General features: G+C 37.0%; 2 protein-coding genes across 7 annotated transcripts; one reads left to right on the top strand and one right to left on the bottom strand.

Annotated features, from left to right (window-relative positions):
- Window positions 1–348: 348 nt before the first annotated feature.
- Window positions 349–16,095, top strand: LOC108679725 (protein pygopus). Of its 6 annotated transcripts, XR_001931394.2 has the most exons (7): window positions 444–683; window positions 9,594–9,647; window positions 11,612–11,800; window positions 12,606–13,417; window positions 13,637–13,782; window positions 14,382–15,509; window positions 15,570–16,095. XR_001931394.2 is itself a non-coding variant. In XM_047881739.1 (6 exons), coding segments are annotated over exons 1-6 (1,323 nt in total). In that variant the 5' UTR covers window positions 349–436; the 3' UTR covers window positions 14,503–16,095. The 6 variants fall into 6 exon arrangements, 5 of the variants coding, with proteins under 5 accessions (XP_047737695.1, XP_047737697.1, XP_018023924.1 ...); XM_047881739.1 differs by lacking the exon at window positions 444–683 and adding an exon at window positions 349–437 and having other exon boundaries at window positions 14,382–16,095; XM_018168435.2 differs by having other exon boundaries at window positions 14,382–16,095.
- Window positions 16,096–23,252: 7,157 nt separating this feature from the next.
- On the bottom strand, window positions 23,253–26,408 carry LOC125178305. The gene is made up of 4 exons (XM_047881737.1): window positions 26,091–26,408; window positions 25,434–25,535; window positions 23,914–24,126; window positions 23,253–23,491 (listed from the first exon to the last, which is right to left on the bottom strand). The coding sequence occupies exons 1-4, from the start codon at window positions 26,317–26,319 to the stop codon at window positions 23,253–23,255; spliced, it is 783 nt and encodes a 260-aa protein (XP_047737693.1). The 5' UTR covers window positions 26,320–26,408.
- Window positions 26,409–27,471: the final 1,063 nt, after the last annotated feature.

Below are 27,471 nucleotides of genomic sequence, written 5' to 3'. Positions count from 1 at the left end.
ATTTGTTAAAATTCGAAGAGTTTAGACAAGGAATTTTTCACTTGAGTGTTATTTGTTACTGCGAAATTATGGCTAATCTTATGAATTGTATTAATATATCTTAGTGAATTGACATAGGGAGAATTGGACATGGTTAGTGTCGGCTGTCGGGATTCAGCTCGAACATGAAATTTCTTTCAAACTCTTTATACCTAAAGAAACTCAGATTATATGATAAGTACGAGAAGATGTACATAGATGACGCGCAGGTTTAATATTTGAACTTCACTTCATTTAAAATATTTATTTTCTGCTATTTCTGAGCCTTTTTCAGATACATGTTTACGTTCATCCGCCCAACGTCGTGCATCTGGCAGGTTTGATTTGATAGTGCTGCCATCTATAAACAAAAGTCATACGTTCGAAATTATTAATAAAACCAACTATTCATTAGTCAAGTGAGTCTGTAGTTCTTAATGAAATATAATACTTCTAGTTAATTACATTTGCTTTTCATTTGTTGAATTTGCAATCTAGTAAAGTAGAATTATTAATAAGTTTTCGAAACCTTGTTTAGTTATGAAGCCTCGGGGCATAATTTTCTTGGATAGGTTTATTCACGCAGTGCCTTGTTATCCATTGTGAATATAGGACTACCGAAGTCATCTTGCATACAAATTTTAAGATGGCCAAAAAGAAATCAGGTAATTTACTCTAGTGTTGTCTTTTTATGTGTGAATAATATCCAAAGATTGTGTCTTATAATAATAGTTTCAAATTAAATGGAATAATTTTCTCTAATTAATTTATATTTAGAAATTTCTCATTTTTTCACTGTCAAATTTTGTCCATAAATGTTTGCTCATGAACAAAATATTTGAGAACTCGATACGAGTTTGATCTGTTGAATCAAGCAACCAGAGGGCAGGGGCTGGAAGCCTGGAAAAAGATGCAATTTTTTTAATATGTGTGTGTTTTTTTTGCAAGCATTAAAAAATTTAAAAATCATTGTAAAGAGTTTCATTCATAATAGCTAGTAATCAAGAAACGCAAATGAGGTTATTATACAAAATGCAAGATTGATTTAAATATTAAACATATACAAATTATACATTTTTAAACTATGAAGTTTCAAGAAGGCAGAAGCATTTCTTTTCTGTATTTAACATACCTATTATGACACTTGAATTATCATCATCCACTATCCAGATTATAATAAACCATATTCTTATTTGAATAAAAATTTTAGTTGAGTAATTTTTTTTTGTATTTGTGAATTGTGATCAATAACTGATCATGCTTACAATTTTTCATGATGACATCTTTTATAAACTAATGAAAGCCTAATTTGATTTTGAAGATCAGGCAAAATCCACCCTAGATCTAGAATGTGACAAAAATACCTATGATCAATTGCTCATAGTTAATTTTACTTATTCCAATGGCTCTTGACTGATTTATTTAGTAAAAAATGAGAAAAATGACACATCCTGGCCTTGCCTAATTTTTTAAAATCATTGCCCAATGATTTTTTACACTTTCAGTTTTGGAAATTTTTTCTAACTTATACTTGCATAAAGGCAAATATTAAATATGTATACTCTCTCAGTTTCTGCACTACAACTGGATTTTTATAGCTTTTAGTTTAAGAACCCTTCTGCCCTGAAATAAATTCATGAACTGTGAGTATATAAAAGAAATTAAACAAACCACTAATTTGGGAAGTTGCTGGTTTCACTTCAAATCTTTGATTTTACCAAAGATTCATTATTCATTAAACAAATAGCCCATGCCCTAGCCCCTAGCAATGCAGAAGAAAAGACTGCTTCTGTTATATGATTATTATGGAATCAAATTATGCAATTATGCAACTTGCAATTAGACATTTTTTAAAATCTAATGGTTAAATGAATGTTGATGAATATTAATGTGAAAGTTAATTTATGTATATACATATAATTGTAAAATAAGATATGTTCCAGTTTAGAAGCATAAATTGTAGTCTTAATATGATTGCTTAGGCTGAGTACCGTAAAATGGGGTAACTTAGACCGGCGGGGTTAACTAGAAGAGTTCTACTACAATGCACCAAAACCTGGAGTTATTTGGAGTTATTTTACTAAAAAATTTAATTGATTTTACCACCCGGTCTAAGTTACCCCAAGAGCTGGGGTAACAAAGACCACCACTTTTTTTGAAATTACATAAAGACTATGAGAGGCAGGAGCCAGCAATTTATTGTGAGTGAAGCTAGAGTATAGACCTGTATTTAGCATGTTTCAATTCAAGTTTAATTTAGCTAGTAAAAAAATGGCATCAATTATTAAAATAAAAGTGGTCTAAGTTACCCCATTTTACGGTACAGAGCTACCATCAAGTGGGCAGAAGCATAAGGGATGGTTTGAGCAATTTTTGTTAATAACTTCTTACCATGAAACATTTCATAAACAAGTTTGAGCTCATTTTAAAGGTCTTTGCAAGGGCTATGAAATGGCATCTTAAAAAAAATTCCATACCATCAACCAGGGCTACTCGGGATGGGCTGGGTAACTTGGGACAGTTGTCCAACACGGCGTAAAACTGTTTTAGTAGCATAACTAATTGGTATATTGCAAAACTAAATATAGTGGCATAAACGTCAACATTTTTCCTATCTATGTAGTATAAAGAAAGTTCGAAAATACTACATTTACTGGCTTTGAAAAATTCCTGAAAAAAATGGTGAAAAACGATATTTTGAAAAGTTACTTCTGCTAAGGTCTGTAGTAAAAAAAATATTTGTCATATTAAAAATTTTGCTTAGAAAAAAGTGGCAGACAAGTGTCAGCATGAAAACTTTATATGCGGAATTTGCATACCTCAATCCCCCCCAAAAAATGGCAGCCATTTCTGCATGGCCGGGCTACTCAGGACACTCCCACGGGGCTACTCGGGACACCCCCAAAAATGCATTTACAGTAGAACCTCAGTCAGCAAAGGCTCCAGTTAAGAAAAAAAATTGATTAAAAACAAAGAATATTGATTACATTTACCTCGCTTAGCGAAAAAATTTCACTTATCGAAAAATTAGTGCATCATCGGTCATCACAAAATTGTGCATAGAATGTCATATATAGAAAGCTGCACCAGGCATCATAGAATGAAAAGTAATTGACCTAAACTATGATTTATTTCTCCAAAACATATGTTGGTTGTCACTGAAACATTCCTTTCTGTTTCAGGTATGTTTTTCACGTTTTTTTATAGTAAATTCACTTAACCCAATTAAAATGGTGTGAAATTACAAGCCGTCCTGTAAGCTTACAGATACAGAAAAAAAACTATAAGGCTGCTGATATGAACCTTGTAGTGGACAAGGTTGTTGTAAATGCTCAATGGAATGTTAATGGATACGGTAATATTGCATCAATAATACGGTAATATCGCATCAATAATACCGTAAAATGGGGTAACTTTGTCCACTTTTTTCTCAAAATGATGCCATTTTTTTACTAGATAAGTTAAACTTAAATTGAAACATTCAAAATACATGTCTATACTCTAGCTTTACTCACCATGAATTGCTGGCTCCTGCCTCTCATAGTTTTGATGTAACTTCAAAAAAGTGATGGTCTTTGTTACCCCAGCTCTTGGGGTAACTTAGACCGGGTGGTAAAATCAATTTTATTTTTTGGTAAAATAACTCCAAATAACTCCAGGTTGTGGTGCATTGTAGTAGAACTCTCCTAGTTACATATGCAAAAGACAAATTTTAGGAAAGTGTCATAGTTTAAAATGGGGGGCGCCGCCCCTGATGGGCAAAAAGTGACCACCTAATGGCAGCCGTGATGGGGTAACATTGACCGGTTTGGAAATTATGTAAAAATTACCATATATAAGACTCTGTAGAGTCTGGAAACATAAAGAAAAAAACATTAATAGGTGTATCAAACATAAAATATGTTATATAGGTACCTATGGTAATTTTAACTTAATTTCCAAGCTGGTCAATGTTACCCCTTCACGGCTGCCATTAGGTGGTCAAAGTTACCCCATTGGGGGGCAGCGCCCCCCATTTGCAAACTATGACACTTTCCTAAAATTTGTCTTTTGCATACCGGTATGTAACTAGAAGAGTTCTACTACAATGCATCAAAACCTGGAGTTATTTTACCAAAAAATAAAAAAATTGGAGGGGTACTCTGACAGGCTTTAAATAATAGCTCTTTTTCATGGGTCACATTATTAATTTTTTAATCTATTAGATATGCAAACTTTTTAAATCTTTCTATTGTGTTACATAGCCTCAGTATTAGGCCTTTGATGGCCATTGACAAAATTTTCCTATGTCAAACGGTTTATGAGTTCTGGGGGTTTTTGTTAAAAAAACGAAAAGTGGTCAACGTTGCCCCGCCGGTCAAAGTAACCCCATTTTACGGTACAGTAATTAATGTAAATGGTAATATATCAATAAAGGAAAAACAAGTTAAAATCACAGAAAATGTCATTTATTCTACATCTACATCATCTACAATGAAAGAGGAGGACTTCAGAATATGGTACTGTTAGTAATGGATGAGTACACTCTGCATGCTTCAAATGCTTTAAAATGAAGTTTTATTACAAGTGTCCTGAGGAGCCCCGTTCGATGGAGCTACTCAGGACACTCTTTTTTTTTGCTTCTGGCACCTTACAAATAGCATATAGAATTTTTTTGGAGAAGTCATGTGATAGCCCTTGCAAAGAGCTTTGAAATGAACCTAAACTTGTTTATGAAATGTTTCATGGTAAGAAGTTACAAATGAAAAATGTTCAAAATTTGTTTTTTCACTTTCGAAACATAATTCAGTGCGTAAAGGGCTAGTTACTCGTTAGCCTTCAACTGGTCAAGATCGCTGCCATATCTACTGCTCACTTTTATCAAACTACATAATTTTCCTTTCCTTTGCTATTTTTGAGGATTCATTATAATTATTCCCATATATTCTTAAGTTTGATTAGCGCGGTTTTGCTTAACACGGTTAAATTCGGGGATTTATTAACCGCGTTAATCAAGGGATTGCTGTACCGAATTTTTCTGGGAATGGGGTAATAAGGGATACTTGAAATAAAACTTGATTTTAAAATATTTGAAGCATGCAGAGTGTACTCATCCATTACTAACAGTATTCTGAAGTCCTCCTTTTCCTTTGTAGATGATGTAAATGTAGAATAAATGACACTTGCTGTGATTTTTACTTGTATTTTCTTTATTGATATGATATTACCTTATCCATATATTACCTATAGTAGGTATTATTGATGTGATATTACCATATCCATGGACATGCCATTGAGCATTGACCATGACCTTGTCTACTGCAAACTTCATATCAGTAACCATATAGCATTTCTTCTGTATCTGTAAGCTTACAGGACGGCTTCAAATTTTGCGCACAATTTTAATCGAGTCAAGTGATTTCACTGTAACAAAAAAGACATAAAAAACATACCTGAAACAGGAAGGAATATTTTAGTCACAACCATCATATTTTTTTTTTGGAGAAATAAATCATAGTTTAGGTTACTTACTTTTCATTCTTTGCTGCCCAGTGCTCAATTCTATCTATGATATTCTATGCACAATTTTGTGATGACTGATGATGCATTAATTTTTTGTCAAGTGAAATTTTTTTCACTGAGCAGTTAAATGTTATCAATATTTCTTGTTGTTAATTGATTTTTTTTGTTAACTGGAGAATTTGCGAACTAAGGTTCTACTGTAAATGCATTTTTAGGGGTGTCCCTTACTACCCCTGGGGGTGTCCCTTATTACTCCATTTTGCAGAAATGGCCGCCATTTTTTTGGAATGAGATATGCAAATTCTGTCAATCACGTTTTTAAGCCAACACCAGTGTGCAACTTTTACGTAAGTAAAACTTTCTTATACAACAAATATTTTTTTTGCTACAGACCTTAGTAGAGGCACCTGGCACTTTTCCAAAATCTCACTTTTCACACTTTTTTTCAGGGATTTTTTAGAGGTAATAAATGTATGATTTCTTAACTTGCTTTATGCTACATGGATAGTAAAATTTTAAACTTTTTGCACTACCATCAAACAGGGTAAAAAAGAACGGTTTTGAGCGTTTTTTGTTACTAACTTCTTACCATGAAACATTTCAGAAACGAGTTTGGGCTCATTTTAAAGCTCTTTGCAAGGGCTATTGAATGACATCTCCAAAAAATTTTATATGCTGTACGTGAGGCGCCAGACGCAAAATAAAAGCGTCCCAAATTACACCTGGGAATGGGGTAATCTGGGACACTTGCAATAAAACTCGATTTTAAAACATTTGAAGCATGCAGAGTGTACTCATCCATTACTAACAGTACTCTGAAGTCCTCCTCTTTCATTGTCTTTACAAAGCTAATGAATAGACTTATCAATAATTGTTTACCCAAAAATCCCTAAGTGGTAAACACCACCTTGGCCTGTTGGCCATTATTGGAGGCAATAAGTGCCCTTTTTAGCCATCCATTATGATCCATATACTGTTATTGTTAGTTGGCTAATTGCAACATAAAAAAACACCTCAAAAAGACAAAAAAGCTGAAAAAATCAAAAAAGTCAAATAAATAAAAAAAATCATGGAAAAATATAAAAAATCATTGATTTTTGATTTTTTTGATTTTTTAAAAAAATAAAAAAAATCGCCAACCCTGGTGACAACCATTATATGTTTTGGAGAAATAAATCATAGTTTAGGTCAATTACTTTTCATTCTATGTAGCATAAAGCAAGTTAAAAAATTCTACATTTACTGCCTGTGATGCGAAATGTGTGAAAAGTGAGAATTTGGAAAAGTACCTCTGCTAAGGTCTGTAGTAAAAAATATTTACCACATAAATAATTTTACTTAAATGAAAGTTGCACATAGGTGTTGGCTTAGAAATGTGATTGATGGAAGTTGCATTGCTCGTTCCAAAAAAAAAATGGCGGCAATTTCTGCATGTCAGGGCAACAAGAGACACCCCTCAAGGGGTAATAAGGGAGACCCCTAAAACTCATTTACAGTAGAACTTTGGTTAGCATTTATCTTGCTCAGCAAAAAAATTTCATTTGTGGAAAAATTAATGCATCATAGGTCATCACAAAAAAGTGCATTGAATGTCATAGATGGAATTGTACACTGGGCAACATAGAATGAAAAGTAATTAACTTAAACTATGATTTATTTCTACAATAAATATGATGGTTGTCACTAAAATATTCCCTTCTGTTTCAGGTAGTTTTTTTATGATATTTTTTTTTGTTATAGTGAATTAACTTGACTCAATTAAAATAGTGTGAAATTACAAGTCATCCTGTAAGCTTGTAGATACAGATGAAATGCTTTATGGCTGCTGATCTGAAGTTTGCAGTGGACAAGGTTGTTGTTGTAGTAGGACTCATAGGACTCTTGTATTGTTATCAGCATGTTGTGGGCCTGAGGGTGTTTGTTGCAAGGGGTTAGGAAAACAAGGAATTAGTGATGGGTCTCCACCTCCCCTACAACCATCCCAATCCACCTTTTTATTTGACATTTCATTGTTTTTATTTAACAATTTATTGAGCAGCAACACAACAAGAAGAACAATGTATGTACAGACAGAAGACAGAAGTGGACAGAAAAGAAAAAAAGAACCTGCGTAAATCTGAGGCATGGGGGTTTACTCAACCTCATGTAATTTTATGTACCAGTCTGTCTGTCTTTACCCAGTCTGAAAATTAAACATAGAATTAATATAATAAACCTAAGCAGTGCACTAAATCCAACCATAAAATTTCAATTACAACACAGGTATTTTAATGTGATTGTTAGTGAATTATTGTAGGCAGTATGCAGTCTACTTGTAATGTCTACATTGAAATTTAAACTCTTGCTTTAATTTTATACTTTGATTTCACATGTCTTTGCATCTCAGGAGAGGGGGGTTGCTGGACCCCTAGTAGGAAAATCCTACTTCCTTGCAGGATCATTGAAAGGGACTTCCCACAACATTGCCAATGCTCAATGGCATGTCTATGGATATATTAATATCACATCAATAATACAGTAATGTATGGATAAGGTAATAAATCAATAAAGGAAAAACAAGTAAAAATCACAGAAAATATCATTTATTCTACATCTACAACGGAAGAGGAGGACTTCAGAGTACTGTTAGTTATGAATGAGTACACTCTGCATGCTTCAAACGTTTTAAAATTTAGTTTTATTTCACGTGTCCCTTACTGCCCCATTTCCAGGGGTAATTTGGAAGCCTTTTATTTTGCATCTGACACCTTATGAATAGCACATGGAATTTTTTTTGAGATGCCATACAATAGCCCTTGCAAAGACCTTTAAAATGAAATGTTTCATGGGAAGAAGTTATTAACAAAATACCGGTACTCAAAACCATCCCTTATTATCTCATTTGACAGTATTAGTGCTACTCAATAAATAGCTGCATCAGATATTGGTGCTGCTCAATAAATAGCTTTATCAGTACACATGTGTGTCTTATTTCATTGATATTTTACACTCTTTGGGATGCCTGGTATCAAATGGATGCCTGGTATGGATAAGAACAAGAAAAAGTAGCCCATATCCAGCAGCAATATAATTTCGGGTTACTAAACTGGTCAGTTTAAATGACCATTTTAACCCTTATTGCAGAGATAGATTGCATGATTGTCATAATCATATCCATGCTTTACTTATGTAGATCCAAGCATGTATCCTTTTCCCGATGTGTATTATTCCAGGTTTGCTTTCTGGCATGTATGTATGTATATATGTTCCATTGTTTATGTTGACAACTGCAGTATGTAACTGTATTCCCTTGGGCTTTGTTCTCCCTCCAATAACAATCAATATTGCGGCCATTATGACGTGTCATCTCCATGCATAAAGAATATAAATGCAAGTAAATTTACCATAGTTTTATTAAAGCATTCTGGTAATGAGCATCATCACCAGTTCAAAAATTAAATAAAACAGCAATCAAGAATATATATCTAAATTCACTTGGAAATTTAGTCATCCATTCTATCTATTACAATTAGAAAATTAATAGATTGGTTTGTACACTATTTGAAGTTACACTGGTCAATTCATGTTTCAGTCTCTTTCATGTAAATTCTGTTGTCCATTTGATACTATGTTATTAAATTTATCAACTGATGATGAGTTTGTCACCAAAGAAATGAAAACACAATTTCCTTGACATTTTCCTCCACTTTCACAATGCCATCTGTCCCTTTTCATATAGTATATCTATATTTACTCAACCTTTCCAACTTTGAAGGGCAAACAAGCTCATAAACTTCCTGTGAAAAGTAATCCAAGAATGCAAGTTTAGAAATAATTTTAAACTAATACCGTAGTGTGTTAGTTATTTTCCATGCTTGAGTAATTTGTTGCTTATGGAAGAATTGATACTTGATTACTAGAATGCAAGTATTTGTATTCATAGTACCTACCAAAAGATGTATTTTTCTGTTTCATATCTGGTGTGATCTTGGTTGGCTTTTGTAGATTTCATGTTGATTAATTCTTTATATTTTGCTGCTAGTTTATGCCCCTGTGACCTGCCCTGAACGTGCTTGCTTGTTCGTTGTTTCTAGTGAAGGAGGAGAAGCGAGGAGCTCGAGGCAACCTTAAAACAGCACACCTCCAAGGTATGCTTAGGACTATGTCTTGTCAGCACTCAAGCATTACCTGCTTCACCCAAAATATAATCTGAGTTCTTGAGTGAAAGATTTGGTCAGTTAGTTTCTGGATGTCTGTACTGTGTTGATGCTGCATCTTTCCATGCTGTCATGGTGCAGCACTTGCTTATTGCAATATTTGGAATATCTTACTATTGGAACTTAGCTTACCGTATCTGTATTGAAGCATACCCTTTGTTTAAACCATGCATGTAATGAAGAAGGGACAAAGTGCTATGCACATATGCATAAGAATGATATGGAAGCTCTGCAGGAACTATGGCAGACATGAACTTCAGTTTACTTTGCCTGCAATCAATAAGGACTGGTATCCTTTTCTTAGTTATAAATTATTACCATGAATTGGAATGAGAACTTCTGCAGGTACCTTGAGTAGTTCTTAGTGCAGATATATTTAGGACTTCAGTTTTATCAAGATGAACATTTCAATTATTGTAGTTTGATTCCATTCTGCTCAGTTATGATTTTTAAATTTTCCTTTTAGACTAGAATGACTAATACACTTCCATTCATGCTTCAAAGAAGTTCATTTTGATGAATTGTGTTAAATTCCATGTATGCTAGGTCAATATTTTCCTAACACAAAGTATAATGTGCTCTTATCTATGAATACACCATCAAGGCAGCTAAGTTTTTATTTAATGTTCAATTAATTCATATGACAATGACATCACAGTAACTTGTACTAGTTTTTCTGGAGGTTGGTCTCTGTATTGGCTTATTTTGTCTTTTAAGTTCTCATGTTTTCAATAGTTTTTTTGTATTCTTCATTCAATGCTTTATCATGGCCCAGTTATTTTACCTGTGTTCCTTTCATGGTAATTATTATTCTTCTACCAATCCTTGCTTTTGAATAGAATAGTAATAGCTTATAACTTGATGCAAGATGCTCAGTCACATCTCTTAGGCCTGTGGTTTATTGCTTGTTTATTTTGCGTGTTCACTTGCTGCTGTCCGTGTGCTGTATGTTGCTTCCTGTTTCCCATACATGATTGAAAACTGTATCCTTGAAAGTTATATGATCACAATCATACCATTTTAATTATTGTTGTGTCCCCTGATCCTTACTAATCATGAGAATATATTTAGCATTAAAATTCTAAAGCATGTTGTACAGTATTTGATTACAGCTGAGCTGTACATTATTGTCATATGATTAATTTATTATTTTGTTTGTTTACTACTGTATTGTATAGTGCAGAATTTTAGCAGTGCCTTCATGTACAATTTTTATCTACTTGTGTTTCTCCTCTAATCCTTCTGACGGGATTGGAGAGGACATAATTGGGACATAATTTACCATTCCTGTAGGTATTTAATAAACAAAAATGTTAGCAATGTTAGTGTAAATCATCATTTCCTCAAGCCCTAATGGCTATTTTGTAGCTCTGATTTGCATTGAAAACCTTTCATGGGACGTGTGTACATATTTCTATCTTGATATGGTAGTTGAGCAGAGGTTGTTACTTTGTACATGTTATCTGAAGACCAGAAAAAGTTTTTTTTGGTGATAGGTAACTTCAAGAACTTGTGATTATTTTCTTCTTTGTTTGTTCTTTCAATGAGTCAAACAATGTTTCAGGTGGGAATAGACAGATTGGAAAGCAGAAACAAAATTCAATCGGCATACTTTTTCCATTGAAACTCTGATTGTAACATTAATCTTTGGAATACATAACTGATGTCTGCTGCAGATTCTGGCTGAAATTTTTAATGACTGTAACGAGTGTATGAAATATCGCTGAAATTGCATTTTTATGAGACCGTATATTAATGTCTTATTTTTTCACAGAATCTGACTTCAAGCTGATATACATTAAATATATATATCAGTATAGAAGCATTGTCTTGGCTTCTTTTGCCATTGATTTTCAATAATCATAAATTTTCAGTTAATGTAAGTACTGTTGCAGGGAGTGCTGCAGCACTGGCCGGGGACTTCAAGTCAGGCGGTGGCAGTGGTGGGGGCATGGGGAGCTCGCCAGGCTCTCCCTCACCCAGCAACCCGAAGAAGAAGCGCAGAACCAGCAACCCTCCCCCCTCTAGTCAGGGACCTCCCTCCACACCTCCCAGCAATGATCTCGTACCTCCTCCATTAACAGGTGACAACCCCACCCCAATTTTTTAAATGAATGTTAGAAGCTTGACGGGACTACCTTTATAAATGGAACAAACCTTGAGCAGCATTAATAAATAATAATTTTTTAGATAAAATCAAGTTCATTATTTTCTATGCATACACTGTTCAAGCAAATAAAATAGATGCAATGTTTTAACATTAGTAGTTAAACTGCTCATTAATTATATACATTTTACATTGGTGAGAGTTAAAATGAAATAATTCCATTAGTTGTGAAGCAACATGAAGATTCCCTGTCAGAATTTTGTGTGATCTGAATCAGTAATTATGTGCTGCAGAGAAACTTACAATAACTCAAGTATACTAAATGCTTTTAATTTTGTAATCTGATGCACTTGATACTTGAAGGCATCATTTTTAAATGATTGAGTTCACAAATAATTGAATATTAAGTGAAATGTATTTATTTAAGAGTATGACATGGTTTATGTTAATGTATTGCACATTTCATTCTCCATTGGAATGTGTCCATGACTAGAATGTTACATGTGCATCACACGTGCAAGTTTCTGTTCCGTGACTAGAATGTTACATGTGCATCAGACGTGCAAGTTTCTGTTCCATGACTAGAATGTTACATGTGCATCACTCGTGCAAGTTTGTTTCCATGACTAGAATGTTACATGTGCATCACACGTGCAAGTTTGTTTCCATGACTAGAATGTTACATGTGTATCACACGTGCAAGTTTGTTTCCATGACTAGAATGTTACATGTGTATCACATGTGCAAGTTTCTGTTGAAGTGAAAGAAAATTGTTTGTGCAGGCTATGGTGACACCATCGTGGCGTCCAACCCTTTTGATGACTCCCCCTGCATGCCATCCTCGTCAGGCATGCCGCCCATGCCCCCCATGAACATGTCATACATGCATAACATGGCCATGTCCAACATGAACATGAAGAGCATGTCAATGGGTCCTCATATGAATGGGCCCATGGGTGGGCCAATGAGTGGCCCAATGGGTGGTCCAATGGGGGGACCAATGGGGGGTCCCATGAGTGGGCCAATGGGGCCTGGTGGCCCAATGGGACCAGGGGGACCAATGGGACCTGGCGGGCCAATGGGTCCTGGCGGGCCAATGGGACCTGGGGGACCAATGGGCCCAGGCGGGCCAATGGGACCAGGAGGCCACATGAATGGTTCAATGGGTCCGCGTGGATCAATGAATGGGCCAATGGGAGGCCCCATGGGTCCTGGTGGCCCCATGAATGGGTCAATGAACAACCCAATGAATGGGCCTGGTAATGGTATGAACGGTTCTGGAATTGGCCCTGGCAATGGTATGAATGGTCCCGGCATGGGTCCTGGTATGAACGGTCCCGGTATGGGCCCAGGCGGCGGGATGAGCAATTCAATGAATGGTGGTATGAACGGTGGAATGAACATGAATGGAATGAATAGTATGAATTGCAGCATGTCTATGAACAGCGGGCCCATGAACAGCATGAGCCCCATGACCTCGATGGCGGGGATGAACGGCCCCATGTCCTGCTCCATGAGTGGCCCTGATGGGTCCATGAGTAATGGGCCCGTGCCCAATATGGGGCAGAAGCCCATGCCCGTCAGCTCTGGGAAGGTGAGCAAGACTCTTATACACACATTAATTTTGAAGTGAAATTTATTTTGCTGTGTATACAACTGCAAGTTCACTAACTATTAAACATTATAATTATTTTATGGCGATTCTTCTTTGATTTATAATATGTATGATACGGATTAGGGAAGAATATTTTGCTTTAAGGGGGAATTTGATCACATCCTGTTATCCTGCTATTAATTTTGTATCATTGGGCAGATTTATCCGTCAGACCAGCCGATGGTATTCAACCCCCAGAACCCTAACGCTCCTCCTATTTACCCTTGCGGAATTTGCCACAAGGAAGTGCATGACAACGACCAAGCCATCCTGTGCGAGTCTGGCTGTAACTTCTGGTTCCATAGGTAACTTAATTACTTAGCTACCTGGTTACTTAGCTCCATAAGTAGGTTACCATGACTCGTAAGTCTGTTACCAATCTGCATTTTTGGAATCATGATCGTCACCCGGACTCATAGTAAGCCAGTTATCTTGACTCTTAGCAATACCAGGACTTGGACTAAGCCAGTTACCCTGACTCTTAGCAATACCAGGAGTTGCACTAAGCCAGTTACCCTGACTCTTAGCAATACCAGGACTTGCACTAAGCCAGTTACCTTGAGTCTTAGCAATACCAGGACTTGCACCAAGCCAGTTACCCTGACACTTAGCAATACCATAACTCTTAGCAATACCAGGATTTGCACTAAGCCAGTTGCCAGGATCCCTCCCTAGGAAGCTGGTTTATGAAAGAGAATATTGCTATTATTAATTCAGCATATATTCAGCGAAGAAATCTTCTTAGTGGCAGGTATTGATGAGATGATATAATTGAAGCGCTTCTATTACTTGAGAACCTTTTGTGTCATTTAATAATGACGTTTCTTTGAAGCACATTTTCCATTGAATGTTTCGTGTTTATTCTAAAGTTTTTCTATTTGCTAATCTTCTATTATGTATTCAGAGTGTGCACAGGCCTGACAGAAAGCGCCTACCACCTTCTCACTGCTGAGGTCTACGCCGAGTGGGTGTGCGACAAATGTTTAAACTCCAAGAATATCCCGCTTGTCAAGTTCAAACCATAGCAACAAATGTTTATAACCAAACATAAGGCTTCCTGATGCTGCTGCTCTGCTTTGTGTTTGATTATAAACTGTTGTGTGTGGGCTCCGAGGCTCCCTTTAATGCCCTCACCTGATTATTGTTGTGTCAACGTCCGCTCTATATTTATTGAATATAGTGTTTTGTAAATAAGCTATCAAATTGTTTTGTAAATAAGAAGCCTCAACTAAGTGGTAGTGAACAAGTCGGATGCGCCATAATTTGTCTTGGTGTTACTGTAGTTAATTTCCGTTTCAATGATGTGCCTAATTGAAATGTAATTGTTCAACAATTCAGTATCAAATAAACAGAGCTTATTTACTTTGGTAACAAGTTCACTCTTCTGATTAGGGCCAGAAGCGATCTTCATTGCCCTTGTATCAACCTGGGTTTGCTACGAATGATTACATTTTAATATTTATGTAGTTTGGAAATAAAATGGCTTGCGTGTTTGTACTGTAAGTCGAATATAAATAGCAAGAGCGCGTTCTTTTGTTTGTACATTGCCGCAATTCGCTCTATATCTTCTTGTGCTGTCATTATTGTGTTCCGCTCTCAGCTCGTCGCGAGTCTGGTGTACAAATTATTTCAATTATTGCATTTCGTTTATTATTGTTTTTTAAGCGTTTAGTTTGATGTAACTTTAATTTAAAAATATGTTATTTTTAACTAGGCTCTAATTTGTCAAGGAATGTTGCGATATTTATTCACCATGTAGTTAGGTGACCATCCTGACAGCTAAATGAGGACTTTGTTGACTTCTTGACACTTTATTCAGTTTACAGGTCTGTGCGAGATTAGCAGTAAATTATCTGATGCCTGGCGCTCCTTGGTCTCCTGTTATTAATATTTATTTCCTGTTGATCCAATTAGTTTTGTGCATTTGATTTGTTTACCTGTGAATGGCTTCATTGAGTCAGCCTATGCCGAGTAGGGTAAATGGGACTACTTACCGCTGGATGGGTAACTCGATAGTACGTGCAGCTTGAAGGTTATGGGGGAACTACTTGCCGCTATAAAGGTTATTGGGGAACTACTGGCTGCTATAAAGGTTATGGGGGAACTACTTGCCGCTATAAAGGTTATTGGGGAACTACTTGCTGCTATAAAGGTTATGGGGGAACTACTTGCTGCTATAAAGGTTATGGGGGAACTGCTTGCTGCTATAAAGGTTATGGGGGAACTACTTGCTGCTATAAAGGTTATGGGGGAACTGCTTGCTGCTATAAAGGTTATGGGGAACTACTTGCTGCTATAAAGGTTATGGGGGAACTACTTGCTACTATAAAGGTTATGGGGGAACTAGGTACTTGTCGATGGATTTAAGTTAACCACTTACGTGAGCTCGCTTAATGCATAAAGGCGATGACGTCACGTCACTGTGACTCCTAGAGTCTAGGCGTTGTAAAGATAATCTCGAGCTACTTGTACATAGATTATATTTAAGATAATGTCGAGGCAGCTTTGTAAATATGGTTAACTATGTTTTTTTTATTCGCTTTTGGAACGTAGTGTATTTCAGTGCATTAATTCTTCTCGGTCGTTGAGATATTGTGAAGTAAATGTATAGAAGATGCTATGTAGTTTCCATTCCTCCTGAGGACGCAACAGCTTATCTGATAAAAACTTTTACGAGAGAGGAATCTGGAACCCGTGCTAGCTGCTCAACTGGCAACCCAACAGCAACCTTGGAGTTGCACGCACACTCATTCAGGCTTGAGTACAGGAAGGGCTTTTCTTAATATTCTTAGTAAGTTAGCGCTCAGATTTTAGATATTTATTAGTCGGTCACGAACTCTTGCCATGTGTGATGTTGACTCCTGCGTTCCAGGCATCAAATAATCGCGTTTTCTTAAAAGACGTCAAATGGTTGTCAACACAAAGTTGTATAAGATCGATTCAGCAGTGTACCGACAGATTTCACATTAATAATTCAGTGGATAGGTATGATCAATCATCGATCAAAGCAAATTGAAGTCTAGTCGCAGTTCGACGTAGGCACTGCAGTACTAATAAAATGTATAAAAAAATTTTTTAAAGACCACGTTTTTCATGTGGACTCAAAAGTAGAAAATAATTTTTCGGCAGCTACTGACCTCTGTTTGCTTTCATTCTCTTGGTCTTTTGTATTTCTTATCGATTGCAAGATTTGATCATCACAGACACGAAAGCGAGCTAAGAAAAACGTGGTAATAAAAGGCAGAACGGCTCTGTTCAGTCTTTTAGTTGAAGTTTTTGTGACATTCGGTCAGGGTTTTTGCTTTTAAATTTGAGACGTCGCTGAGTTACTTGGCTGAGTATACTTACACATGTTCATCTGAGGCATGAATAGAGATATTTAGTCTATTATTTGATTTATTTCGCATGACAATCGCATTTGGAACATTAATTCACAGCTGGCGAACTTGTGGAAAATATGCAGCTCCTGATGCATTTGGTAACGCTGCTATCCAGCGTCATGTGCAGCGAGATATCTAGCTCTTTGTTCATAAATGTGCCAGTGAATATCACAACTGTCCTCAACTTCCCGCATTCCCTGGTGTCCACATCGAAGGAATCGTCCGTGCGCTGCTCTAGCGGTCAGCTACAGCTCATTGCTCTACTGCTTCCTCGGCCTCGAGTGCCTGTTGGTGACTGGGCAGCTGAACCACGTGCGAGGTCCGCAGACGAACTCATGGCGTTGCAAAACTCCTGCCGGTGAGAACAATAGAAGAACTAAGAACAATTTTGGAAAATTGTTCACAAAAATAATGCAAGTTTTTTATGAGCTAAATTTCACTGTAAGATTGTTATCCGTGGTTGTTAGCGAAAAATATCACATTTCGTTAAGCCAAGCCTGCGAATTTACAATTTGGATCATATTGTCTCATGTGTCCTTGCTAGACAGATATTAGGCTGCAGAGCGCTATTCCCAGGACTGAGCGGAGTCTCTCTCCTCTACAATTTCTCTAGTAACGATTATGCTTTCTTCATGTACTCTAATTCATGTTAGCGGTACCAATCTAATTTTTCTAACCGTGCATGAAGTTAAAACTTAGTGATTTATGGTCATTATCGTTTGAAAACCTTTTTCAGGTGAAAGTTCAAGAAGATCTAAAAACGAGAAAATAGTAAGAATTAATGCAGTATGTAGGCCATTTAGTTCCTTAATTCTCATAAACGCTCCATATAAAGTTTTTCATGCCCTAAGTTTACTGATTTGTTATGGTTACAGGTCTACCACGCTACCATCTCAATTACAAAAGGATGGAAATTATATCTTAATCGAGCTGACAATTCAGAGCTGAGGTTTACCTGACCAATCGCGCAGTTGGTTTCGCGTCAGGGAAAGAGTTGAGGTGACGCATGGATCAAGTGTATTTAGTTAAGACAGACCGAATCGACACTTCAGCGAACTCCCCTGCGAACCCGCCTACGAACTAGAATGCAAAACCTAACTTCATTTTCAACTCAAACACTCATAAATCCGTCAATAATGAACGGATTTTATTCAAATTTGAAATATAAGTAGATAATATCAGTAATTTGTGGACGGAATTTTTTCAGATTTTTACATCAATAACTTTTTTATTAATACGGAAAACCTAACTTCATTTTCAACTCAAACACCCATAAATCCGTCAATAATGTACGGATTTTTTCAAATTTGAAATATAAGTAGATAATATCAGTAATTTGTGGACGGAATTTTTTCAAATTTTTACATTAATTACTTTTTTATTAATACGGAAAACCTAACTTCACGTTCACCTCGCAGGTTAGGTCCTAGTCAGGTCAAGTTTCTGTATTTTGTAGCATTAGAAAAAAGTTATTAATGTAAAAATCTGAAAAAATTCCTTCCACAAATTACTGATATTATCTACTTATATTTCAAATTTGAATAAAATCCATCCATTATTGACGAATTTATGGGTGTTTGAGTTGAAAATGAAGTTAGGTTTTCCGTATTAACCAAAAAGTTATTGATGTAAAAATCTGAAAAAATTCCGTCCACAAATTACTGATATTATCTACTTATATTTCAAATTTGAATAAAATCCCTTCATTATTGACGGATTTATGGGTGTTTGAGTTGAAAATGAAGTTAGGTTTTGCATTCGAGTTCGCAGGCCAGTTCGCACGCGAGTTCGCTGAAGTGTCGGACCGGTTAACGACAGGCCGTTTTCTAAAGATTTTTGATAGTCAAATAACATAACATAACATAGTGATGTCGGCGCTGAAGTGTAGGCCTGATGTGGCCTGTCGCCGATTCTTTTCCTTTTCGTGCCTTGTTCATAGATCTAAACTCGTGTCATTTGACCGGATATTTTCATGACTGGCGATAGTTTGAAGTAGCTACTAGACTTCTACGTTTCCAAACTCTAGACTCGGGCGTACGACGGCAACAAACAACTGCTTCATCGTTTCTGCATCTAGGAACTCGTATGAGCGTCTGATTAGTCCAAGAAATAATCTTATTAAAATGAATTCTAGAATGAAATTCAATATTGGGTCTTGTTTAAAGTAATTCATACGAGAACAACGCTATAAATAATACAAAACTTATAAGTTTCTAGAGGTAGGGTGGCCTAGTAGTTAAGAGTTCAGAGTACCAAGATAGGAGTAGAGAGGTGCGGGTTCGAACCCAGCTCTGTGTGACAGTTTATGGTCAGAATCGGAAAGGAGGCTGGGCGGTTAAGCAAAGCAGAATTGTAGCAGTGAGTTGCGAGTTCGATACCGCAAAATGCTGTGAATGTTCTGCGATGTTCAGAATCGGCGACAGACTTACGGCCTAATAAACGCTGAAACCGCTATTTTATTTTTATTCAACAGCAAAGTGAAAATAACTTCGCAGGCAGCCACCTGCCTCACACTTTTTGAGATTTTAATTTCTGACTGTAAAAATCTATCTACTGGAACAATGGTATGCACATTGTATAGTTTAGTTTAGCTAGCAATAAGGTGAAAAGGACCACAATCTTCCGTAATTACCATAAAACTTGTTGCTAGCTTCCTACACCGACGGCTGCACCTTGACAACGGCACCAGCATCAGCCTGTAAGCCAAGCACCAGAGGTTCTGTCCCAACGACTTGGTCTGTTCCCCTATAGGACTAATCCAGGGTGAGTTGCGCATCATAGCGTTAAAATAATATAACATCCAGGAAGGTATAAGTGGCAATAATCAGACGTAGGCGTTGGAACTGAGAATTGTCGTGGTTGGGAAAGTCAGCCTGGAGCTGACGATGACTAGTCAGTGATTGAGGTTGACCTTACACTAATTTTCATATTAAGTCTTAAATAATTTCTATATACAGGGTGGGGGAGAATCGATTGAGCAGTTTTGAGGAGAAATAAAAAAGTAATGGAGGTACATAAAGAAGAAAGTTTATTTTCCTCGAGGTTAGCATAACACCAATACGATGATACCATTAAGAATACTTATGTTTTGAAAACAATATCAGGAAGATGTGGCCGTTAGCTTCAACACACTGTTGGAGTCTTTCTGGGAGGAGGGAGTAACCGTGACCGTGAATTCCGAACACTATGCTGCAATGTTACAAAATTACTTGCAGCCCAGGTTGGAAAAGATTGTTGAAAATGAAGCATTGGGAGACGTGTGGTTCCAGCAGGATGGGGCCACAGCTCACGCAGCCCGAATGTCACTCAATGTTTTGAGACGCATGTTTCCCGGACGTCTGACGTGTCTCTGAGGGGTGATTTACAGTGGCCTGAAAGGTCACCTGATTTGAGCATTTGCAATTTCTTTCTTTGGGGACATCTAAAAGAAAGGGTGTTCAGAAGTCGCCCTCACACCCTACCACAGCTAAAGGGAACGGATTATTGCAGAGGTTATGGCCATACCTCGCCATATGTGTGAACGTGTTGTAGGAAACTTCCGAGAACGACTCCAACAGTGTGTTGCAGCTAACGGCCACCATCTTCCTGATATTATTTTCAAAACATAAGTATTCTAAATGGTATGTTATGCTAACCTCGAGGAAAATATACCTTCTTCTTTATGTACCTCCATTACTCTTTTATTTCGCATCAAAACTGCTCAATCGCTTCTGCCCCACCCTGTATATTTCAGAGCAGAATCATCTATTGGCATATGGCATAGAGATATCGATACATTGTTTACCAATATATTAGATATTGCAATCGACGATTGCTTTCTCTGTCATACTGTTTGTTAATGCACTAATTATAGTAACGTCCATGGATTATTTTAAGTCAATTTAGACAATACAACGACGTCGCACTGCGAGGTTGCGAGGTTGTATTTACGTACTGAACTCTCACTTTTATTATCATAATAATTCGTGATTAATACCCTCACAAAAGTAGGCAAGAAATACAGACACTTGTAACAGACTTCTAATACAAATTCATTTAGAATCAATAAAATGTTTAATTTCTTTGGGTATTTTGAGTATTCAAGAGTTCACCAAAAATGTTGAGAATGAATGTGCTCGCGCTTCTATAAATCCATTTCATCTCAGGAGCATACGATCTGCGGGCCTTCATCCAAAAAGTGAACGGCGTTTACATTCGGTAGGGGAATGGTCGACCGGCGGAAGCTGTCGAGTTTTCTCCAGGCTTTCCTGATGCAGTGGTGGGGAAAATGTGCGCTCGGTTCACCGGCGTCGATGACTACAAGTTACGTTACGACTTTTGTACTTACAAGCGACACGTCATCTGTCAGGCTGGTGGTAGTCTGCCTGCTTGCGGAGCGAGAAATATACCCAGTTCTAATGAAAGCCTAACAATAGCTTTTGGTATACACACTTCCGATGCATATAGATATCTTACCTTTGACCGAAAATGATAGCTCGAGACATGAAATTCACAACACAGGTTGCAGCGGCCGCTTATGTAGTCAAAGAAATTGCGGGATTCGTTTTGGCAATTTCCTGCACTCGTTAATTTCATTCTCTATTACATGTCAACACTTCTCGTTCTCCAAATCGAAGTGCTCCTCATTTTTTCCGCACAATACTCGAACACAATTTCGTCATTTGAATGCATTATTTCTAAGATTAAAGCAAGCATCACAAGAAATCGGCAGCGTTCTTCATGTGGCTTTAATTAGAGTGATAAACAGCATCGCAATTATCTAACCATAAGTGTGGTACTACGAGCATACCTGACGCACCCGCCTTTGTCAGACCATTAGAGGAGGTCATTTGAAATGCATAGCATTTGTCCGGTGTCAATCAGGCGTCTCATTCTCTTCATTATAATTAAAAAGTAATTTTCATTAGACGTGATAGAGATTGATGGAAACCTTTTTAGCTAAACCGATATATTTTAACTTAGAATTTCAATTAAATGATTTGTTTTAAAGATGAAACATACAATGAACGGTTCATTCTTAATAAGTTAAGAGCCGACTGTAGTCCTTAAAATGGTATTCCTTCGATTTTACTATCCTGTGAGGATAGTAGAATTCGTTGTCGAGTTTCCAATGAATAAAATATCAGCAGATGGTCGAGTGAAATGAAACGTTTGTGTTCAATGTTTTATTCAAACAGTGCAATAAATGACAAACGATTAAATTTCGCTTTTGTTTTCCTATGAACATAATATAAATTGGGTTTACATAAAATTTGTGAGTAGGGGCCACATTAAGAAGGGAAAATAATTAATTTCTTATTCTAGTTCATTACCTGATGCGTTATAGAGAAGCAAAATTGACACTAGATTCGGAAACTAAAAATTTACACATTGTTAATATATTATAATATATTTAAATATTTTGGGAGCATCTTATTCAATCGCAACAATTCTATGTTAGTATTAATATTTACAAATAAAGAAAAGGAGGAAAATTAACTTCGTGTGAAATAAATACATACACGCATGCTGTGCTGTGACTGTAAACAATGGTGGCTGAATGAATCTTGAATTTATTGTATAGGCAAACTAATAAATGAGCTACGTACAGGCCAGCAGTTCAAACGCCAAACGTTAAAATTTCTTTTCGACTCGAAGCAAATGTCTTGTTGATCTGTTACATTCCTGTCGTTAAATTATACTTTAGAAAACCTGCGCCTGTTCTCACTCGTCTGGCTTCATGAAAAGTTTCAAACTAGCTTCATCATTCAGCGCTGTTTCAATCAGCTGCCTTTCTCGGCTCAACAAATGAGCTTAGCTTCTGCCAGAATTAAGTTTTGATTTACGAGTTTGCTCAGCTATTCAAGTCGAAGATCTACTGTTTGCATTCTCTGGAATTAGTTGCTATATGTCCATCATGAGCAAATTTGTCCGTCCAATTAGAAGGTGTGCGCTCAAACATGTTGTGATTGAGCGCCTCGAGGCCATTGATCTTGTTTGAAAAATTCTGTGGTGAATTGCCACTCGATTGAGAGCAAACTGAACTTGTTTGACTCTGTAAGCATTGTTTTATTTTATTATTTAATTAGTTAAATTTAATTATTATTTTCGCCTATTCTGCAGCCTTTAGAAGAAATGTTTACCTTATCGTATTGCATAAATGATTTAAATTGCAGAAACCACTATGAGATGGTTGCGTTGATGGCCAGAAGGCATTTGCATTCAATAAGTTTTATCATTTAGGAAAAGTGCTGTTGAACAGGCTGAGGACCTCTCCCTCAGAATGAGATGAATGCGTTGATGGCCATTAGCATTCAATAAGTTTTAGCATTTAGGAAAAGTGCTATTGAACAGGCAGAGGACCTCTCTCTCTGAATGAGATGATTGCGTTGATGACCATTAGCATTCAATAAGTTTTAGCATTTAGGAAAAGTGCTGTTGAACAGGCAGAGGACCTCTCCCTCAGAATCACAGGGAAAGTTACGCAGCAAATAATCATCGGCGCCGTTTGCTCGGACGCAGGCGTTTGAGGCAGAGTCGCTGGGAGCATTTTTTGACCATTCAGGCGGCGTCATTTTTCGGTTGCTGGCACTCAGCTTCCAGGTGAACCCATCGCTAGCGTCCCGCACCACGTACATCCAGAAACTGTGACTTCCTAATGGATTCACACCAGAGGGAGAGAGAGAATGGTTCACAGCAATTAATGTCGAAAAAGATTAGTTCAATTACTTAATCAAGGATACAGGTAAATTGGAAATTCATACATCACTTCAGCGAAAAAATTAAATGCATTCGTTGAACACCGAACGATAACGATGTGTGCATATTAGCAAAAACATTAAATATTAAATCAACCATTTGAAACAAACTAAACAGAGCAACGTAAATTAGTGCATTTCCACGTAAAATACCTATTTAGTTCTCATGGCGATCAATTAGCGAGACACCTGTGAGATAATTTCAACTTTGAACCTAATTGTCGGATTTCAACTGAGGATAAGAGGAGGGTTCAGAGAATGATCCCAACCTATTTTATTTTTTTTCTGCTATGACTAACTTCTCAATATTAGTTTTCACCTGAATATAGGTCCTTGAGTTGTGATTGGAGTTTTTTAAAAGCCGCTGGATTTTTTGCAGAGAAGATTTCTGCGCCTCGCGACCTGCAGAACTTCTGCGCCTTGCAGAAGTTGACGGAAGGCGTCAGCTGAGTTAGGACGCAGCCGAGGCCGTCCAGATATGAGGAGCTTGGGCAGCACTCCATCGGTGAAGAGATTTCTGACATCGGGATGCCTTCACAACCGAAATGGGGAAAAAAGGTTAAATCTAAAAAATATTTATCATTTAAAATTTCTTAGAATTTGACTAATTTTTCTGTGAGTGTATTTGAAGCCTGAACAGGAAACAACTAGGGGCGTTTATTGTCTATATAGAGAATAGTCTAGTAGGACGACGGGATTCAGGAGACGGGATACTGGATTATGGGATTTGTTAGACGGGATTTCAAAATTACGAGATCCAAAGTTATCCGTCCTTGACAACGCAGTGCTATATAGGAAAATATCGGAAATAGTTTGGACATAGTTACTGTAATGTTCACACAAATCTTAGAAAGACTTCGGACAAACTTCAAGACAGAGTTCAGATAAAGTTTTGACGAAGGCCGGACTGTTGGAGCAAGTTTGGACAGAGTTCGGTTTGGAGCAAGTTCTGCCAGAGTTCGGTATTGGAGAAAAGTTCGGACAGAGTTCGGTATTGGAGCAAGTTCGGATAGAGTTCGGTATTGGAGCAAGTTCAGATAGAGTTCGGAATTGGAGCAAGTTCGGATAGAGTTCGGTATTGGAGCAAGTACGGGCAGAGTTCGGTATTGGAGCAAGTTGGGATAGAGTTCGGTATTGGAGCAAGTTCGGACAGAGTTCGGCATTGGAGCAAGTTCGGATGGAGTTCGTTATTAGAGCAAGTTCGGATAGAGTTCGGCATTGGAGCAAGTTCGGACAGAGTTCGGACTAAATCGAAATAGAGTCCGGATGACCTCGGACAAAACTCGGACAAGTCCTGGACAAGCTATGTCCAAACTTTCGACAAATGTGCAAAAATATCTTCAGAAATCTCCTTAAGCAATGTTTTTCAAGATCTGGATTACGGGATTTCTAAAATTATAGGGATTGCAATTATCGATCTCGGTCAATGCTGGGATTAACCTGGTATTTCTCAATTAACCTGTTAATCATTAATTGAACTTTTAATTATTAATAAGCCTGTTAATTATTACAAAACTTCTCCTTAACTTCACTTTTTGTTGTTTGTCTGCTACAAATCTTATAATCGATATTTAACACACTTCTACCTGTCCAATTGATCTAAAATTTTCTACACCTGCGTAAAGCCGGAGACAATGCATGAATCAATTTACAGAATAAATAGTTTAAGAAATAATATTTTTAATATGAAAAAGTTTTTGAATACAAAAAAGTAGAATAAATTCATTGTACATGTGTAACATCGAAGACACTGGCCTCTTTAGAAGTGTTGTCTTTAAAAAGTAATTTATAAATCCATATTATTAAATGTGTGGACAAATCCACACAGGAGGCTCTTACCAACTAATCCTCCAATGGAGCAAAGTTTGGCCTCAGGACAATCGTCGGTGACGGCGAACAGTTCAACTTTGGCTCCATCTTGCAGTGCGCATGAGCGCTCCTCTGAAATTAATACGATTGCATGATCAGTCTTCTGGAATTAATAAGTGAATTAATTGTAGGCTTTAGTTAGATTCAGTGACTTGTCCCACGTTTTTATTGCTGAAACGCGGGTAAAATACGGCTTATTCCGTAAAAAGCTGTGCGAACGACTTTTACTTTTATTCAAGCGAGTTAAGCCTAAATATGGTTTTATTGGCACGAGAGACGATTTTAAATGTAACAATAAACTCGATCATAAGGAGAATATCAAATATAAGGAAATATCTAGAGCAGCCTCGAGGGGCCTTCCTTCTGCAAGTTTTCCCAGATTTGCAATCCATGCTGAAAATTAGGTGGGTCGTAATAACAATGGAAATGATCGGGTCTTAATAAGCGATTAGTGCACGAGCTCTATGTCGGAGTAGTTATGATATGTAACCAAATAGTTCAACATGAAAACATATTTCATTATTTAAGTATTTTGCGTGAATTTAAGTATCTTCCGTGCAATACTTGCTGTTTCCACCAATCAACAATGAGTAGAGCAACAACCTGGCCCTGTATGCATGAGCACACCTTTGAAGTACTTGCATCTCCATTCCTGTGATCCGTCGCCGGGGCGCACTTGTTCAAGAGAGTCCAGCAGCACCAAGCACCGGGGCGCCTGGTAGCAGTAAAGCAACGTCGTGTTGCCGGCTAGAGCGGCTCCAGCACACTTTACTTCTCTCATCACAGAGATGTCCAGGTGCGACAAGGACAAGACTGTGCTCACGTTTACGTCTATTGGAGTCCACACGTTGTGCATTTTGGCGCCTTGGCTCCCCTCCTAAATATTATTCAAAAAGAACAAAGTTACTAGAAGCATCTTACATGAACTCCTGGAGAATAACTGGGAATGAAGATGAATTGACAATTCACGCCTTCGTTGCGTGCCCTTCTTTTCATACCAGTAAACGTTGACAATTCCTGAGCAAATGACCTGACATTTAGTACATGAATTTATCAACTTGGATACTGATTGCCTGATGACACACATTCGTAATGCTGATTTACATCAGACTAGGAGTAATTGAAATGCGTGACTATGTTTAATGTAAGAGAACACATACCGTTAATACAATTTTAGGTTGGACAAGATAGGAAATTGTCTATAAGCCTGCAATGAAGTTTCGAGATATGAAAATCTTGATGTTTTGAATCCGTGATAATTTTTTTACTCTTCGGCAATTTATATGAATGATTCTTATTAATTTAAAATTAATAGAAACACAAATGCAAATGAGAAATAGAAATTTCAGAAAGCTTGCCAGTTTAGAGAGCCGAGGTCATGAAGTCTTCTTTTTGCCCCAGAATTGTTAGTACAGGCACAAAAAAATAATCAAGCATGACGCAGACTTGAACGTCATTGGCGATTAAAGCTTACCTCGCTGTCGATAATGCCATATTATTTACGTACTACAGAGCACGGTATTCATCGTGCACATGTTCACTACGCACTACAGAGCACGGTATTGATTGTGTCATATAATATATTTTGCTATTAAACTGCTGCAAAATTCGGAATATGACGAAGTCTTGATGAGAGAACCGTGCGGTAGAGATGATAACTAATGCAAGTGATCATCTCGAAGTTTTGCAATTAATCCATAAATAAGCATGTCTGTTCACTATCTCGTTTAATCAGTTATTTCCACCAAACTTTTCGCCATACTGAACGTTTTTATTTTTAACGGAACCGTTTCAAAAACTTTCGTCGTGATCATAAATGCCAAGTTTCAGTCTGGAATTGATCTTATTAGGTTTACCAGTTGCTCGTCTGAAATTGTTATTAGTTACAAACTACTAATAAAATCAAAACCTAAAAATACGTAAAATTTGTTACATATTGTTGTTGTTGGAGCTCTTCTGCCGCTGCAAGGTAAAAGTCCACGGAACTTAGTGCCAGCATTTAAATTAC

The sequence above is a fragment of the Hyalella azteca genome, unplaced genomic scaffold, assembly GCF_000764305.2.
Source record: "Hyalella azteca isolate HAZT.00-mixed unplaced genomic scaffold, Hazt_2.0.2 contig8769, whole genome shotgun sequence".
NCBI lineage: Eukaryota > Metazoa > Arthropoda > Malacostraca > Amphipoda > Hyalellidae > Hyalella > Hyalella azteca.
The sequence above is the reverse complement of the archived record's forward strand: the minus strand, read 5'-3'. Positions and strand labels throughout refer to the sequence as shown.